The sequence below is a fragment of the Saccoglossus kowalevskii genome, chromosome 13 (genome assembly GCF_978046115.1).
Source record: "Saccoglossus kowalevskii chromosome 13, keSacKowa6.1, whole genome shotgun sequence".
NCBI classification, from domain to species: Eukaryota; Metazoa; Hemichordata; class Enteropneusta; family Harrimaniidae; genus Saccoglossus; species Saccoglossus kowalevskii.
Genome location: NC_140653.1, coordinates 13,398,246 through 13,414,556, shown reverse-complemented (window position 1 = coordinate 13,414,556; position 16,311 = coordinate 13,398,246). Strand labels below are relative to the sequence as shown.

General features: G+C 35.8%; 1 protein-coding gene across 1 annotated transcript; it reads right to left on the bottom strand.

The window, feature by feature from the left end:
• Positions 1 to 8,356: 8,356 nt before the first annotated feature.
• On the bottom strand, positions 8,357 to 9,220 carry LOC144348094 (somatostatin receptor type 5-like). Its single transcript, XM_078007594.1, has one exon. It carries the CDS (start codon positions 9,218 to 9,220, stop codon positions 8,357 to 8,359), a length of 864 nt encoding a protein of 287 aa, XP_077863720.1.
• Positions 9,221 to 16,311: the final 7,091 nt, after the last annotated feature.

Here is a 16,311-nt window from a genome sequence, read left to right as displayed (position 1 = left end):
ATATAAAGACAAGGTGTCATGGTTAAAATGTTTAATATTTACTATATAATAAGTACTCCTACATCCTAATGTGGTATTTTTGGCATAGACATTCATGCTAACCACAAGTTATTCATGACATATACAGCTGCGTGTTTATCAGTTAGAAAATTAACTCCTAGTGTACTTTAAAATAAACGTAGTAAAACAACTTTACATTGGTACATATATAGTGGACTGCTGGATATGATTGTGTACAAGTTTTTGGGATATGTCCTCACTATATGTAGTTCTGAATGTATTTTCTGTACTTTGCTCACTGAAGTTAAATTCCACTGTTTATATCAGTTAATCTTAGTCCTAAAGTAGGGCAAGTGATAAAACAATTCATCATTTTCAAAAGCCTACTGATTATGACTCAGATAAATGCGTGCACTCATTCGTACATTCATCGAAACATCTAACATCACTTCTTGTATATATGCATGTTGCATTTGGTTCATAAATGTCTTTTCCACACTATTTAACCATTTAAGTATAGACTAAAGGTTTGACAAGCTGGTTGGCGATCCGCTCCGGTCAAAAAACGAACAAAATGACTTTGGCTTTTGCCATAGCAGGAGATGAACATGAAGCTAACGTCGGTTTATAACTAGAACGGGGGCCCATATACGAAGTTCGCAAAGAACATTCAGTCTTCAGAGATCACTTAAATTTATAACTATCGCGTATTTTGCTGTTATAATTACAAATATTATTTCCGACCGTTTTGCAATTGTGTTTTCTAGATTCTTTGTGTGAACGCAGCATTTACAGTTCATTCAAAATTCAAAACTGCGTTGGGACTTACGTTGATACAGTGTAAGAATGTCGGCGCTGGTGATCTCCCGTCGGTGTGCAACTTTGCCAAAATAAAAAACAAGAGCATTTGAACACTGACATTGAGGAGGTGATATATTTGAGACGAAAATATTTAAAAAATCGGTTTTTAGATTGCCATGGCAACGGTAGGCCAGATTTTGTGGTTTTTCATATGGGGGCTTCTGCGCATGCGCCAACCAAGCGCCGGTTTAGTAAATAAGTTATGGTCAGCAGTCCCTGACTCCCCAACATTATACTCTGTTTATCATTTCTTTGATTTAGGCTAGTTTTGACAGTTCATGTAACCTTGAGTGGCAGATTAGGCAATGTAATCCTTCTCCTCACTACCAGCTGTATAGCAACCGACTTGTTTATTATTATAGACAATTTTAAGCCAATGCCAAGGCAGCGAAAAGATTACCGGCACCAATGCTTGATTGTTTTTATGCTCAAAGTGTGATTACACCTTGACATTATATATTTTGTGGCATCACAGATTGAGGGTATATACTAGCTGGCTCGACTCGCGCGACAGGCGTTGTTTCCCCTTTTGTTCATTTTTTTCTAAGACAAAAAAAGGAAACTTGTCTGAATAATCTAAATACGCTGTGCTTTTCCAATCATCCATCACACGAAACACTTCTCCTGCAATCCCATTGCATAAGGCCCATGTAACCCCTCCTCTGCGAAAAATATGCAGTGAGTACTCACTAAGGGGAAGCCCTGGAGAACAGAGGTATGCATATAGTCTGGGAAGGGGTGTGGCTCGGGGTTTGCAAAACACAGGCCCAGCGGCACTTACTTCGTGGGTAGAAGCTAGGGTTGCAGAAAGTGCTGTGGTAGAACAGAGTGGGTGGGGTGCGATATAGGTAACGAAAGCTGACGTTGCTGAAATCATCTCTAGTACGTCCGTGCTGAAATTGAATGGTTTTAAGTCATCATACTTGGAGAATTAAACCCAGGGGATGGAGCAGGATGTTATCTTGTTATAAGTGCTTGCCATGAGTGAATTTACCAGAGACACGGAGGTTGGATAGCCTAAAGTGTACCGTCGACTTCTCTGCGTGTGATATCTGCCCCATTTCTTGATATTAATCTGTCAGACGCGACGCCATGTTGCAAATAGTTCGATGAACCGGAAGTACTTGGCAGCGTGTCATGATGTAATGTAAAATGGCTGCCCCCAATAATTTGCGTTGCCCGAATGATAACTTGAATTGCGATTCTGTTTCTTCGGCAGAAAGAAGTTGAAGTACTTGAAGGCTGTCGCAATGAACCTCTAGTGTTTCTTGCTGAATGCTAGTAATTACCAACTCTCCAGTCAGTACAATGAAGTTAAACAAACCTTCACAGCTTTGGAATGAAATAATATAACATGTACATCACCAAAAAAATGAAAGTATGAAAAGTATATTAATTACGAATAATAATAATATAAGGTTATTACGAGGATATACGAAGACAGTACAGCGTAAGTATCGAACGACGCGCAGCAGACTCGTAATAACCTCATATTATGCAGAGGGACTTCATTTTAAGTCAGTAGGTTCAATTTGTTATAAAAAGCACTAAATAAAAGATCTTCAATAGAAGGGCATATAAACCAAAAACCTGTATACTGTGGCTGTCATTAAAATATTACTTATTTTCACAAAAGAAAACCTTTCTGTAATTTACGTAAACATATGGGCTACTGCTGCCCTGCATGCCACTAATAGAGCAAACTAGCCATGAGTGAATTTACCAGAGACAAGGAGGTTGGATAGCCTAAAGTGTACCGTCGACTTCTCTGCGTGTGGTATCTGCCCCATTTATTGATGTGAATCTGTCGGACGCGACGCCATGTTACAAATAGTTCGATGAACCGGAAGTACTTGGCAGCGTGTCATGATATAATGTAAAATGGCTGCCACCAATAATTTGCGTTGCCAGAGTGATAACTTGAATTGCGATTCTGTTTCTTCGGCAGAAAGAAGTTGAAGTACTTGAAGGCTATCGCAATGTTTCTTCCGTAGAACCTCTAGTGTTTCGTGCCGAATGTTATGTTGAAGAGCACAGATTTCGAACGTTGCTGACTCTGACATTTCGGTTTCAGGCTGCGTTTGTTCAGATTCCATCGTTTTGCTTGACTTCTTAGCACTGCAGTATATTTTGACTATGTGTACGTCTTAGCCGAGTTTTAGTCTAACGGGAGAAAAACTGCAATAAAACAATGCCTGTCGCGCTTGTCGAGCCAGCTAGCCAACACCCTCAATCTGTGATGCCACACAATATATAGTGTCCAGGTGTTAGCCACGCTAGCTAAGATAATCACACGTTGAGCTTAAAAACAATCAAGCATTGGTGCCGGTAATCTTTTTCTTGCCTTGGCATTGACTTGAAATTGTCTATACCAATAAACAGCCTGGTTGCTATACAGCCGGTAGTGAGGAGAAAGATTACATCGCTTAATCTACCACTCAAAGTTACATATAAAAGATGACACATTTAAAACTGTATTAAACATAAATACTTAATACGTTAAATAACAGAAATCACTCACACACAGTGATTTTAATGACAATCCTGGCGGAGCGGGTCAGCAACAATTCGGCGTAATATTTGTGAGTAACACTTGCGTTGGAATCAAAATATACATCTAATAATTCGACAACTCAACGGGTTTTTTTTTTCGTTTGTCTTCAAATAGTTCATCTACTACTAAGATGATTAATTTGTCATGGTTTCGTGACGACGTTGATCACCTGCGTTTGGGTGTTTTGCGTTTTCCTGTCTTTTCACGTAAACACTGTGTGTAATCAGACTCGGATTACAAACATTTTATTGGTTCATCTCCGCTTATGTTTGGTTCACAGATTAGTCATTTGCTACGGCTACAGTTTTTTTGTTGAGTGATACTAATGAAAGACGCACCAATTCAACGACTGCGGAATTTGTGTTTTAGTAATTGTTGTATCTGATTACGTGTCCTTTCTTCCCCGCACTTTTGTATGAAGATTGTTCGTCGAATGCCAGTTAGCAAAGCGATTAGTGTTTAACTGTATGTCGTTACAGAGTGTACTCTCGTAGAAAATCCCTCGCTTGGTTGAACCCGAACTTTTGCAAATATTGGAAACACACGTATTCACCAGGTTGTAGATTTCCGCTCTGATCATGTTACTACTATATAGTCGTTTCAGGCGATTCCATATCACATGACTAGTTGTTTTTTTACAAATGTACTGCGCATTTGTAAAGGATGTAAAATATAATTGAGGATTGATACATAACATTGTCACATAGGACAAATTTCTATAGGATTTCTATGATATTTTGACATATATATATATTCTTGCAGGATTATAGGAATGCTTTGCGCGTCAAGCTCTTTTTGGTGAAAAGTTTATCAATCATATACATTGCATTAGAAACTGATTAGTATTACAAGAGTACTTTATTGCTTACGATATACTAGACATGGTTGATATTCAATTGAAAGAAAAATATGAAAAAAACAAGTAAAACTATTACCATGAATATGTAGCGCACCATTATTTGAAATGCAATAAAAAAACAAGTTGATAATAATTTGAAAACAAGTAATTTCTATAGACTTGATTTGAGAAAAAATATTTTATATTAATTCAAAAAAGCAACGTACACGATCTCTGCTAGTAATTACCAACTCTCCAGTCAGTACAATTAAGTTAAACAAAAGTTCACAGCTTTGGAATGAAATAATATAACATGTACATCACCAACAAAAATGAATGTATGAAAAGTATATTAATTACGAATAAAAATATAAGGTTATTACGAACGACGCGCAGCAGACTCGTAATAACCTCATATTATGCAGAGAAACTTCATTTTAAGTGAGTAGGTTCGATTTGTTATAAAAAACACTAAATAAAAGATCTTCAATAGAAGGGCATATAAACCAAAAACCTGTATACTGTGGCTGTCATTAAAATATTACTTATTTTCACAAAAGAAAACCTTTCTGTAATTTACGTAAGCATATGGGCTACTGTTGCCCTGCATGCCACTAATAGAGCAAACATGATAAAAATATGTAACTTCTTTCAATCAAATTTTGTTAAATAGCAACAACAGTCCAATAGTTACTACCCGTATTTCGTTGATGCTATTATATACATACCTCAAAAATTGGCTTTCACAAATTGAATAAAATAATTTAGTACACATTACTTGAAATAAATTTGAATTTTTCAATTCTGAGCGATTCAAATCAGGCAAATCAAGGTAAATATTGAGATAACATTTCTTGCCGTTATAGGAGAAAGTGCCATAACGATTGAACTTTGGGGGCATACATAATTATTATTTAAACTAATATCACAATGCTATGTACTACGTTATATTCTGTTGATATTTTTCCATTACACAGGTTGTTGGATTAAAATAATATAGTACATCATATGGCGATCTATTGGATCCAGATTTTGTCCCAAACTACAGTTCACATTATGTATAAACAACCTGGCAAAAGTATTCAAAATATTCAATGAAGAGTTTCTGGAAAAATCTCAATTGCATTAGTGTAAATAAAGCATATAATTATCTCTACGTGTGGACGAACTTATTCCTTAAAATATACCTTAACAATCCACGTCTAGAGATACTCATTTTAATGAATGTTAAGCTTTACATAATATTTTCAAGAAAAGTTGTAAAATATATTGTACATTCTGTTTCAATTTACATATGTTTTATATATTATGGAGACAAGGGACAGGAATATATTTGTATGACATAATTCACGAGTTGTATATTGCGAGTGATTTGCATAATGAATAAGACGTACTATCAAGTACACAATAGGAAAGTATCCAAACATCACGGTCGACACAACACATTGATATTCCAATATTTTACCAATAATATGAAATCGAAATCTTTTTTTTTCGTTATTTATAAAGAATATGGATTTTAAAATACATGTGCCTTTTCCCGAAACCGATATGATCACACAAAGATTTGTAACTTTAAATAAAATTTACCGACTTTGCTCAAAAACACGCAATATTTTTAGACGTCCACTGAACGGATGTGCTTCGAACGAGCTCCAAGTTAATGCTATGACGTCACCGCTCTCTCCCCACAAGCGAAACAGGCACTGTACATGGGACTCGGGCGATTCACACCTTAGAACAATAGCGTTTCCTAACCGGGTGTCGAGGGACTGTGCTGCAACCATGGAAGGTACTAACGGAAGGAGCCACGACGCTCGTTTGTAAATGTTTGTTCACAAACATTGGTTCTTGTTAGTTCTTGGCACCTTCTTACAATTGGTTACGCTAATCTCGAGCATTCGGTAATATTCGGAGCATGTTCGGTAGCAATAGACGAACTGCGCATGCACAAGATTGAAAATGACGTCTGTTTCCGGAGATCTTGGCGAGATTTATTGAAAAATTGGCAGATATAACATCGATTGAAGAAGAACTGTTTAACTATCGTGAATCTTTTTGTATTTGTAATGGTGATGAGACGTAATCAATGATTGCCTGTGACAATAACGATTGCATTATTCAATGGTACCATCATCAGTGCGTGGGCTTGACGCTCAAAATTTTCGACCACCGGGCATCGGCGAACACCACCAGAGAAGATAGTATCGAAAGAAGGGCATGCCTAGACACTTTCTCTGCGGTAATATTTTAGGAGTTCTTAGAAATTGTTGTTGTAGACGATCGAAATCTTGTTTTAGTTACAATTGCTAATAATGAAAACATGTGAAGTCAAACGTTCATCTGTTGAGTTTCTGGTTGTGAAATACGTATTTTGACCATTAACACCTCACAAACCGAGTGCGCATGTGTGATGACCGTAATTTCATAATGCGCATATATTTTATGGTCACGTTAAAAATCGGCGAGGTTATATCATTTTCCGCTAACTCGTAACTTGTGTAAATAATCGCAAACTATCATGAGATGAGCTAGACAATGTTTGTATCAACTTTGTTTGTATTAACTTGGGTTGAAACAAAAGGAAATAAGGCAGTTAAGAGGCTTAAGTGACAACTTGAGAGGCGTCGTGGCTCCTTCCGTTAGTACCTTCCATGCTGTAACAATATATAATGAGTTCGATATAATATTCATCTAAAAGTAAATTTCATATAACTTAATGAGACAATTTTACTATCAAATAAATAAAACAGTGCAAATCAAATTTTTTATAAGATATCCCATCACGTTAAGCCATAATGTGCTGTTTTTTTTATGGAAATTTGCTCGAAAAACATACAATAAAAAAACGTTTGATTTTTCAGTCGGACTTTCAAACTAGCCGCGTCAAACTCCTTCATTTGTTTTTTGTCGAAATTAAGCGTTGTTTGAAAAAAGAACAACCTATGATATAACACATGTTAACTGCTTTTCTCTAAAGTTACTGGCCATACATATAGTCTATTAGTCGAACGAATGTATTGTATTATTCAAGTTGGCTGAAATATAAAGTATACTACACCAATGAGGTGTATTATCATAAATGTAAACAACCCTTCTATAAATTCATGTATATATTTGAAATTATTTCGTTTAATGTCATTGAAATAAATAAAATGTCACTTTTATATGCTCAATCTCCCCCGTTTCTATAGCAACGTATATATTTTATAAATAATGTATGCAGAGTGGCGACATTAAATCTGTCAAGTATCTATTGAGTAATCATTGCCGCTGCAATTATCTTAATCTCAAAACTGATCCCTGGTATCACAATGGTACTGATATTAATCATCATGTCTATTTCCCAATATATGACACTCTAAATAAATTCGCAGATAATCACAGCTAAACACAGGAAGAATGCATGTCTGTGCTTGTGTAATTTTGTTTATAAAGGTATGGTGATGCTATATATTTCTGAAATATACCTTACGAGTTGAATTTGAATCTTTCGAACGTTGATGAGAGTTTTTCACATTTAAAATAAAAATATGTTGCTGTGGCAAATTCAATACTCGTTGTGAACTGTAACACGTGCCATAAGTATGTATCATATATCACGATTTTGCTTCATCATATCTAACTTGAATCTAGGATCGATACAGCAAATATGGATGTCAACTACATTCGTTATTATAACGATAACTGTACCGTGCATACCTAATTTATGATTTGTTTGGAAACAAATTATGCTAATACCTTATAAGATGCACGAAAATTTATGATAGAAATTGGAAGGGTCGGATAATCTAAAATGATTGAAAAAGACCCCTGTGTACAGTTCGGGTCACATTTGAAGACACGCTGTTGTCACTTGGTTTCGTGTAGTTTTGCCGATATATAATGCTGTTATCACTTCTTCCCGGGAGATCAGTGAAGCTAACATAATTTTTAAACAGATAGCTGAATGTGTTCAACAAACCCATTATAAAACTAGTCTATTGATTGTTGTTTGACTGACAATCGATTTTGATTCAGACTTAATTAAAACTTTATTACATTTTTTCGTAAAGCCGAATAATCAGTACAAATACAAATATATAAAATTGCGAAAAAAACGTTTACAGATAATGCAGTTCTAAGGTTGTCTTATGTTTATTATTCATTGTTGTTTTCTTTTCGGCGCATTTCACTGTTAATGTTGGAAACTTATTGGCGAAATCATGTTTGAAATAGGCATAAACTAGTGGGTTTAATGCACTATTTATATAATTCAAAAATGAGGTGAAGTAATAAGCAAATTGGAATTGTTTTTGTTTGTATAGTAGTGGGTGTTTCAGTGACACAATGCGAGTAATCCAAAAAGGTAGCCAGCACACGGAGAACAACAGGACAGCCATCACGACCATTATACTGACCTTTTCAATTTTAGTTTTTCGTCTTGTACAAACTGTTTTTATGATTCTCTGTAGATAAACGGTTATTCGCAGGTAGCAGATGAATATGATGATCAAAGGTATGCCAAATCCGATAATAAACGTGTAGATGAGAAACACATACTGCACAGTCAATGGCATCATCACATTGCACACGATATGTCCATTAAATTGTTGTAACGTGGAATAAAGCCATAAAGGTGTCGTTGACACGAACGAGACCGCCCAAAGAACTACACACACGAGTTGCGTATGTTGTACAGTGCGTTTTGACTTGGACCATGCCGTGTGTACAACGGCTACATATCGATCTACTGCCATAGCTGTTAAGGTGAATATACCTGTCATCATGTTCATTACGTCCAAGCTTAACACTATTTTACACAAACAGGTTCCAAACACCCAGTTTTTGGAGAAGTTGAAATAAATAAGAAAAGGCAGGCCGAGTAGAAATAATGCGTCTGCCACGGCCAAATTAAGGATGTAGTAATTGGGGATGGATCGCATTCCTGGATATCTAAGAATGATAAAAATCACAATACCGTTCATGACTAAACCGGAAATGCATATGATAGTGCAGAAGTAAGGTATAAACGAGTTGAAAATCCAATCAGGAATATATACATAATATGTATCTTCGATTAGTTGCGATGATGAATGGTTAGTCGTTACATTACTCACATTGGTCCAGAGTAACTGCATTGTGTACTAATCAAGTGTTCAGTCTATTGCAAACTATATCACAGCTATGGCACGGTTAGCTGAACAGTGCTGATAGATGGCTGTAATATGCGAATATACGTTGAGGCTGTAGCACGTTTTGTTGTTGTTGTTGTTGTTTTTTCTGTACATATGCGATCGACGAGAAAACTCAATAGCACGTTAATAACGATTACTTCGAAGAGAATCGCACGACTGAATACTGTGGCACAAATACTGGCGGTGACTACACACGATACGACCATGCGCGATTATTGGAGATAGGTTATTCACAGGCGCTATCCATATGAAATTCGTTGCCGTTGTGGTAGAATTCCGAACGCTTAGTTCTGAGTGCTCACAGCCGAATCATAAATTGATTAACAAGACACGATCATCTATTGGGAGATGCACATTACCGATGTTTTACAAGGAACAAAAAAGGCTTTAGATTTGTAAATGGAGAAGTATGGACTCGTCGACTCGTTCACGGGTATGAATCACATTGTGCTAGTGAGCAATGATATGAGGTTGGGTGATGATTTTTCGAGGGGTGACATGGCGTTAGGGTGGATAATGTTTCTAAGTCCCAGGCTAGGGAAATTATTGTCGATAGCGACGGTTCGAAACCAAACCTATCAAAACAATAATTTGGTGCGGGCCCCGTGCATACTATTTTGAATATAACACAATGGATAATAATACTTTTCAACGAGTGGTGGTCAGCCGAGTACCATTTATAAAATTCCAGTAAACAGTCAGAATTTCTTATTTATACTTGACAAAGTTTGATACACATTAACAGTTTACAAAGTATGTAGCTATTATAATTCTCAGAACGTTAGGACACATGACCAAAACTGGTCAGAGTATATTTCAACTAAATTATGGCATGTTTCACTCATATCCTATTTAAATACGACTATGACAACCGTTAGAATAGAGTCATGGAAGGAAGTAAATTAATACCATTTATAATTGCAATGTTGAACCTGCAAACAGCAAAAAATTAATAAAGAATGTGTGTTCAACTGTATATGAGGATAGATATACCTGATACCATAATAATCGCAGTTGTAAGTGATTAGGAGTTATAAGGGGTTTATTCAAAACTAGGTAAGATAACAAAATTGACCCCATTCTTTAAAATTGGACTCGTAGTTATTTGGGGGATACATCGAGTCTTAACAAAATGACAATTCAAGCTCACAATACACGTTGGTAATCATGTCGAACTATCAGTAATGTCTATTGCTCAAAAAATGTCCATAGATTCACAACGCTGGGTCAAATCCTTTAAATTACTGCAACAATCGCGTAATGACTATCGTTTAGTTTTTAGGTCTGGGTAATCTGGATAATTGTTGGTCCGAGTAAAAGCAAAAATAATGATGATGATGATGATGATGATGATGATAGTATCATTTTCTGGAATATACTATTTCATGGAAACTAATATTCGTGAAAATTAGACAGTGTGATTAAATGTATTCTGTAAAGTCATTACTCGCGGATACTACTCATCATAGAAACTACCATTGATGAACAATAATATTTCATTGGAAAATACTATTTATGGAAATTAATATTCATAGACTCCACTCTAAATAGAAACTATGATTATGCTGAGACTAATATACATACTAACAATAGGTCAGCACCAAGAATTTGAATTATTGCTGCCCGTGGCGATACGCGGAGACCTTTAAATTTCGTTACTGTGAATAAACAAATCTGTCGAGTTGTAAGCAGCGCAGAGAAAGAGTTAATAACAAAACAGAAAATAACATTAAATGTTATTACATTCGTCAAACCTAAACGCACGCATATGCGTTTATAACATGTGCTGTACTATTAAGACTATCATTAATGGGGGAAGATAATGACATGTTTTTGATTTGACTATCTTTCCCCTTCCAGGTTAGCGTGGTGGAACACATGTGCTTCATTGTTCGAGCCCTGATGCTATGAAAAATGTTCTAAGTATCATTGCACACCGTATTCACTCAGAGTATATGAATCAATTGATATGTATTCCAGTCAAGGGTAGAATCAAACATTCAGCTCACAGGTCGACTTATTAAATTACATTTTCATTGATTGATTGAATATTTTTATATATCACAGTTCTCCTATATCCTTTTAGTTGTTCAACCGATGTAATAATTGGTTTATTTTGCATCAAAGAAATGCATTAAAGGTCGGTTGTCGTTGCGCCGCGTTCTGTTCGATATGAGGCTAATAGCGACGTACAAAACACGTGTAAAATACACTGTTTGTTAACATGAAACTCGAACACGCGCTGCACGACGACCACGAGCTTTTAACATTATAGTTGTGACCTTTAATACTTTTAAAAGCGCATCATAAAATTCAAGCTACTCGTAGTGTTTCCTGATATCTGCGGATGGTGCTTGTTGAGTTGGAAGTAATTCATTAACACGTAAGTGGATAAACCTCATTGGCGTGATATACAATTTCGATTTCACCGGTGCAGAAAATTCAGCAGAGCAACCGAAAGAGAACTCACTAACTATCTCGTGAGATGAATATGCGATTTTGCCAACTGTATTTCAAAGTATAGATAAGTAAGTTGGTTGGTCAATAAGTTGGTTGTTGGGGTAGTTGGTGGATTATTCATTCAATCATTGTTGGTGTGTTGGCTGGTTGGTTGGTTGGACGCGTGGTTCACTTCATTACAATACCACATAAGGCATATGATACATATTATAGACTAGGATTTGATCACAGTCAGCTAGTGCACGCGTGATAATAAAATAAATGCGATATATACTATACTATATATACTACCATCTTGAATGTTACATAACAGTTGGGATATTGGAGATGGGTCCCCCCCCGGTTGAAAAATTTATTCAATTTGTTTTTGTATAATATAAAAAAAATCATTAACTTAGTCTAGAGATTTTAAAGTTTGGACCCCCCCCCCCCCCCATGAACAAAATCCTGTATCCGCCTCAGCATAAAACTAAATAAGAGACAAGTTGTAAAACGCGTTTTTCAGATTCCTATAATTCAGGACAGAAATGCCAATATTTCACGGCTGAATTCGTCGTTTTTGTGTGGGAAAATCTCTTAAATACGAACACCTAATTATACACTTGCCCGGGGTATTTGCAACCGAAACTGTCGTCTAACTGTAAGGCCGTCACTGATTGGCTGCTGAGCAGGAATGCAAATTTTTGGTTTCAAATACTCCAAGAAAGTGTTCTATGTTCTTTGGCATTTTTTGTCTTGATTTGTAGGAATCTAAAAAAATGCGTTTCATAACTTGACTCTTATTTAGTTTTATACCGCATTCAAGATGGCGGCCCTCATATAGTAATTATCGCATTTATGTTATTATCACGTACGCCTGCTGACTGTAGATTTGACCGTTAAGCTAGTCGCTATTATCAGGACTACAGTATATGTGCCGACTATTGCATTTCTCTGTTTGAACATATCGTGTTATTCAAGGTTAATTTGATCAGAATTGTTATGAATTATTAATGTAGCATATACTTGTTGAACAAACTCGCGGGGATATGCGGGTTATTTTGGACGTGTTAATAGTTGAGAAACAACTTCCCTCCATGTCCGAAACTGCCAAGTGAAAACAAGATTGACGGTTTACTAATCTGCGTACAAATACAGAAAGAGTGTATGCTCATGAAAAAAGGTTATACCATATATATATATATATATCGCCTGAGCGAGTTTATGCCACATCCCATATGTATATGTGTGCATTTATACCACTCTCATTAATCAATGGAGGCGTGTATATTTCCCTCATGGGATAGAGTGTAGCAGAGTTCTAACAAACACCTCAGAGCGAACGAGACAAAGGGTTCTAATGTTAAGATGATGCTTTCAATGTAAAGTGTTCCGTGCTGAATTATTGATAGCGCTTGCAATATTCGTGTTCGTCTGCATTTAAATTAAGAGTAGTACATTAACGACAGCGATTGCTTGCTGAAACCTTCAGTTTTATCGTGTTCTGTGTTGTATTAATCGGTATATTTGCATCTCGTTGGCGTTGCGGTCAGTAACCCATAAAACTAGGTTTTCTCGACGAAACGATTCACACAGTGCACTATACGATGTACTAAGTAAATCGTAACTCAGTATATAGAGTGACAAACGATAAACCAAGTATGAGATTGTAGATGCTTGTGAGACATTACATGTTTATATCCTTGCAATATACAACTGATGTGTTAAAGCTCTGTTAGATATTGTGTAATATTTTCCAGCTAAAAGTATACGTTATTTTATTATACTTAGAATTCATTGTGTACAAAAGGAGTGCAATAATGATAACAACTGTCTATTTTCATCTCTGGTAGCAATATCGGTTACTTTCCGGGAAAATGAAACATGAAAGTGCAGTTTGTAATACACAGAGTTTTATAATGCACATAGTTGCTTTGACTTCATGCAAAATACCTCTTTCTATAACCTTCAACATATCCGCAAACATTAACTGAAACCAATATGAATATATTGCGCGTTAATTAAATCAGAATTACGCGTTCAACAGTTTAAAATTCGTATTACCGTTACCATCTTATCATTGTCATTTTGTGAAAAGTTCTGCTGTTTAGAAAAAGACAAGCTGAATTAGAACAACGTGTACATATTATGTGAATGTCTTCATGTATACAAAGGCCACATAGATACATTTTATTAAGCACACAGTTTCACTGGATGACTGTTTGTGTTTTCCACGAATATAATATATAAATTACATTATTTAGTATATTAAGTGTTTTTTCGCATCATTTATTCCTTCCATTTAGGTATTATATTTCCCACATAATATAAATACGTGATAATATGTATTATTGTATGATAAACCCCACGTTATGTATATGTTATAGAGACAGGGTAAGGAAATGTAGGAAACTCGTTTGAACCAAAATATTGGTAATACAATACAAAACATGGTCAAATAATTGGGAAAAATGATACTTTGTTCCGGAGGTATACACTCAACGTCACATCCGTAAACTTGAGACCAGACGGAATCTGCACAAGTAGATCATTTTGAGTGAACGTCGTTTCCATGGTAATCAGTCTTTACATACGTGGTCATATATAGTTCACTATGCTTTGGTAAGCACAGTATCATGTATATCATATATAGCAGCTAAATCCACGAGTGAAGTAGAAATATCGTCAAATATAAACAAATGAGTCCGTGAACGTTAAATTTATGCCATATACACAGTTAAATCAGTGCGCGAAATATCTGTATATCTGGATCTGAAAGCATGCATCCTAACAGTGACATTATATGTGAACAGCTGTGGGTATGTACTGTACTGTACTGGGGCACTCTGAATAAATCTGTTTACCATGTTATGTATCTCTAGGGGGGGGCAAATCTCTGACATGTTTTACATATATTGAGGCTATCTCGACCAATGTCGAAATCAGCGAGAACAAAATGAACATACACATCCACGTCAAGTGAAAATGTGTCTTCGAGGCTGATGGTGGATATATGATACACTGCACATTACTCTTCGTGTCATCCGGTCAAATAATCTTTCGCGACAACCATGAATTTCTAAGTAATGACGAAATGATAGAAAAAGTGAGTTATTTATATCACCTGTATACTTACTTAGCAGGTGAATATATATCACTCGCAAACAATTGTTTAATTAATTCCCATTGATGATCTGCGTTTTTTCCCAGTATCTGTTATTGTGTATACCATGTTGAATGCGTGAAAAAACGTCGTATGGAATTATTGGTGTTATAATTGAATAACGAAAGTCTTTTGATACCAACAGGTCACTCACCATCCATTCAGCCCGTTAAAATAAACACCGTATTTTTTAACCAGTTCAGTTGTAGTACTTGCAGGTTTTTGTCAGTGTACGTCATTCAAAATGCCATTGATACTCTGCTACAGTTGCTTTTTTGCTCCAAATAGGAATGTATCTATAAATTTTCAATTCCTCAAAGCATCACACACGATGTTTTATTCATTAAAATGAAATCAAACCCTTTTCTAGTAATTCAAAATAGCCAGTCTTCTCGACAATAAGAGTCTACAGGGTGCTTCGTTTAATTTTCCCTATCATTGTAGTCTCTCGTTTGGTGATTGCTTCCAAATATACAAACACACAGAAATGGATACCTCTGAGGTGTTAGAGCCAGTCAGTCTAAGGTGAAATAAGATATCTATTGTATATGTACTCATAACATATGCGATCATTTCCCGTCAACTTTGCCATGGTAACAGTGATTGCATGAATATGATCGGTGCTAGGAAGTGTACATAATTTTTTTTTGTATTGTGTATGCACGAATCATTGTGTATATATTGCGTAATTAACATTTTAGGATCATTATGGTCATTGATGTTACCTGATTCCAGACATACAGAAAATACGAAGACTTGTCTAGTATTTGAATATCTTGTCTAAATCGCACTTGTATTCCAATTGATGTATTCCAGTTTATGAATGCTGCCCTCATCGATATGTTGTGGAATACACGTTAAAAAACACTATAAAGATCCATAGTGAATTGAAATGTTCTTGCTCCAACATACAACTCGTACCAATGTCTCATAGTGCTGAATGTTGAAAGAACTGTGTGTTGTAGCCATTGTAACCATCATAAATCAAAAAAATATCCTATAATCGGACTGTTTTCAAAAAGTATATCGTTCAAAAACCACGTGGCATATGTGGCATCTGACGCACAACAACAAGGCTGAACAATCTTTAATTGATGTATTTTATCGGATTGCACATCTATTAATCAGCAGCGTTCCTTACTATGTGCTTGAAAATATTGACTCTAAACAATAAACAGAGCAATGTTTCATGGCACAGATATTAGATTAAAGTCATTTGTTTGAACATCAACATTACATTTGTTTGACAAGTTGAAATGTATTTGTATCACTTAAATAT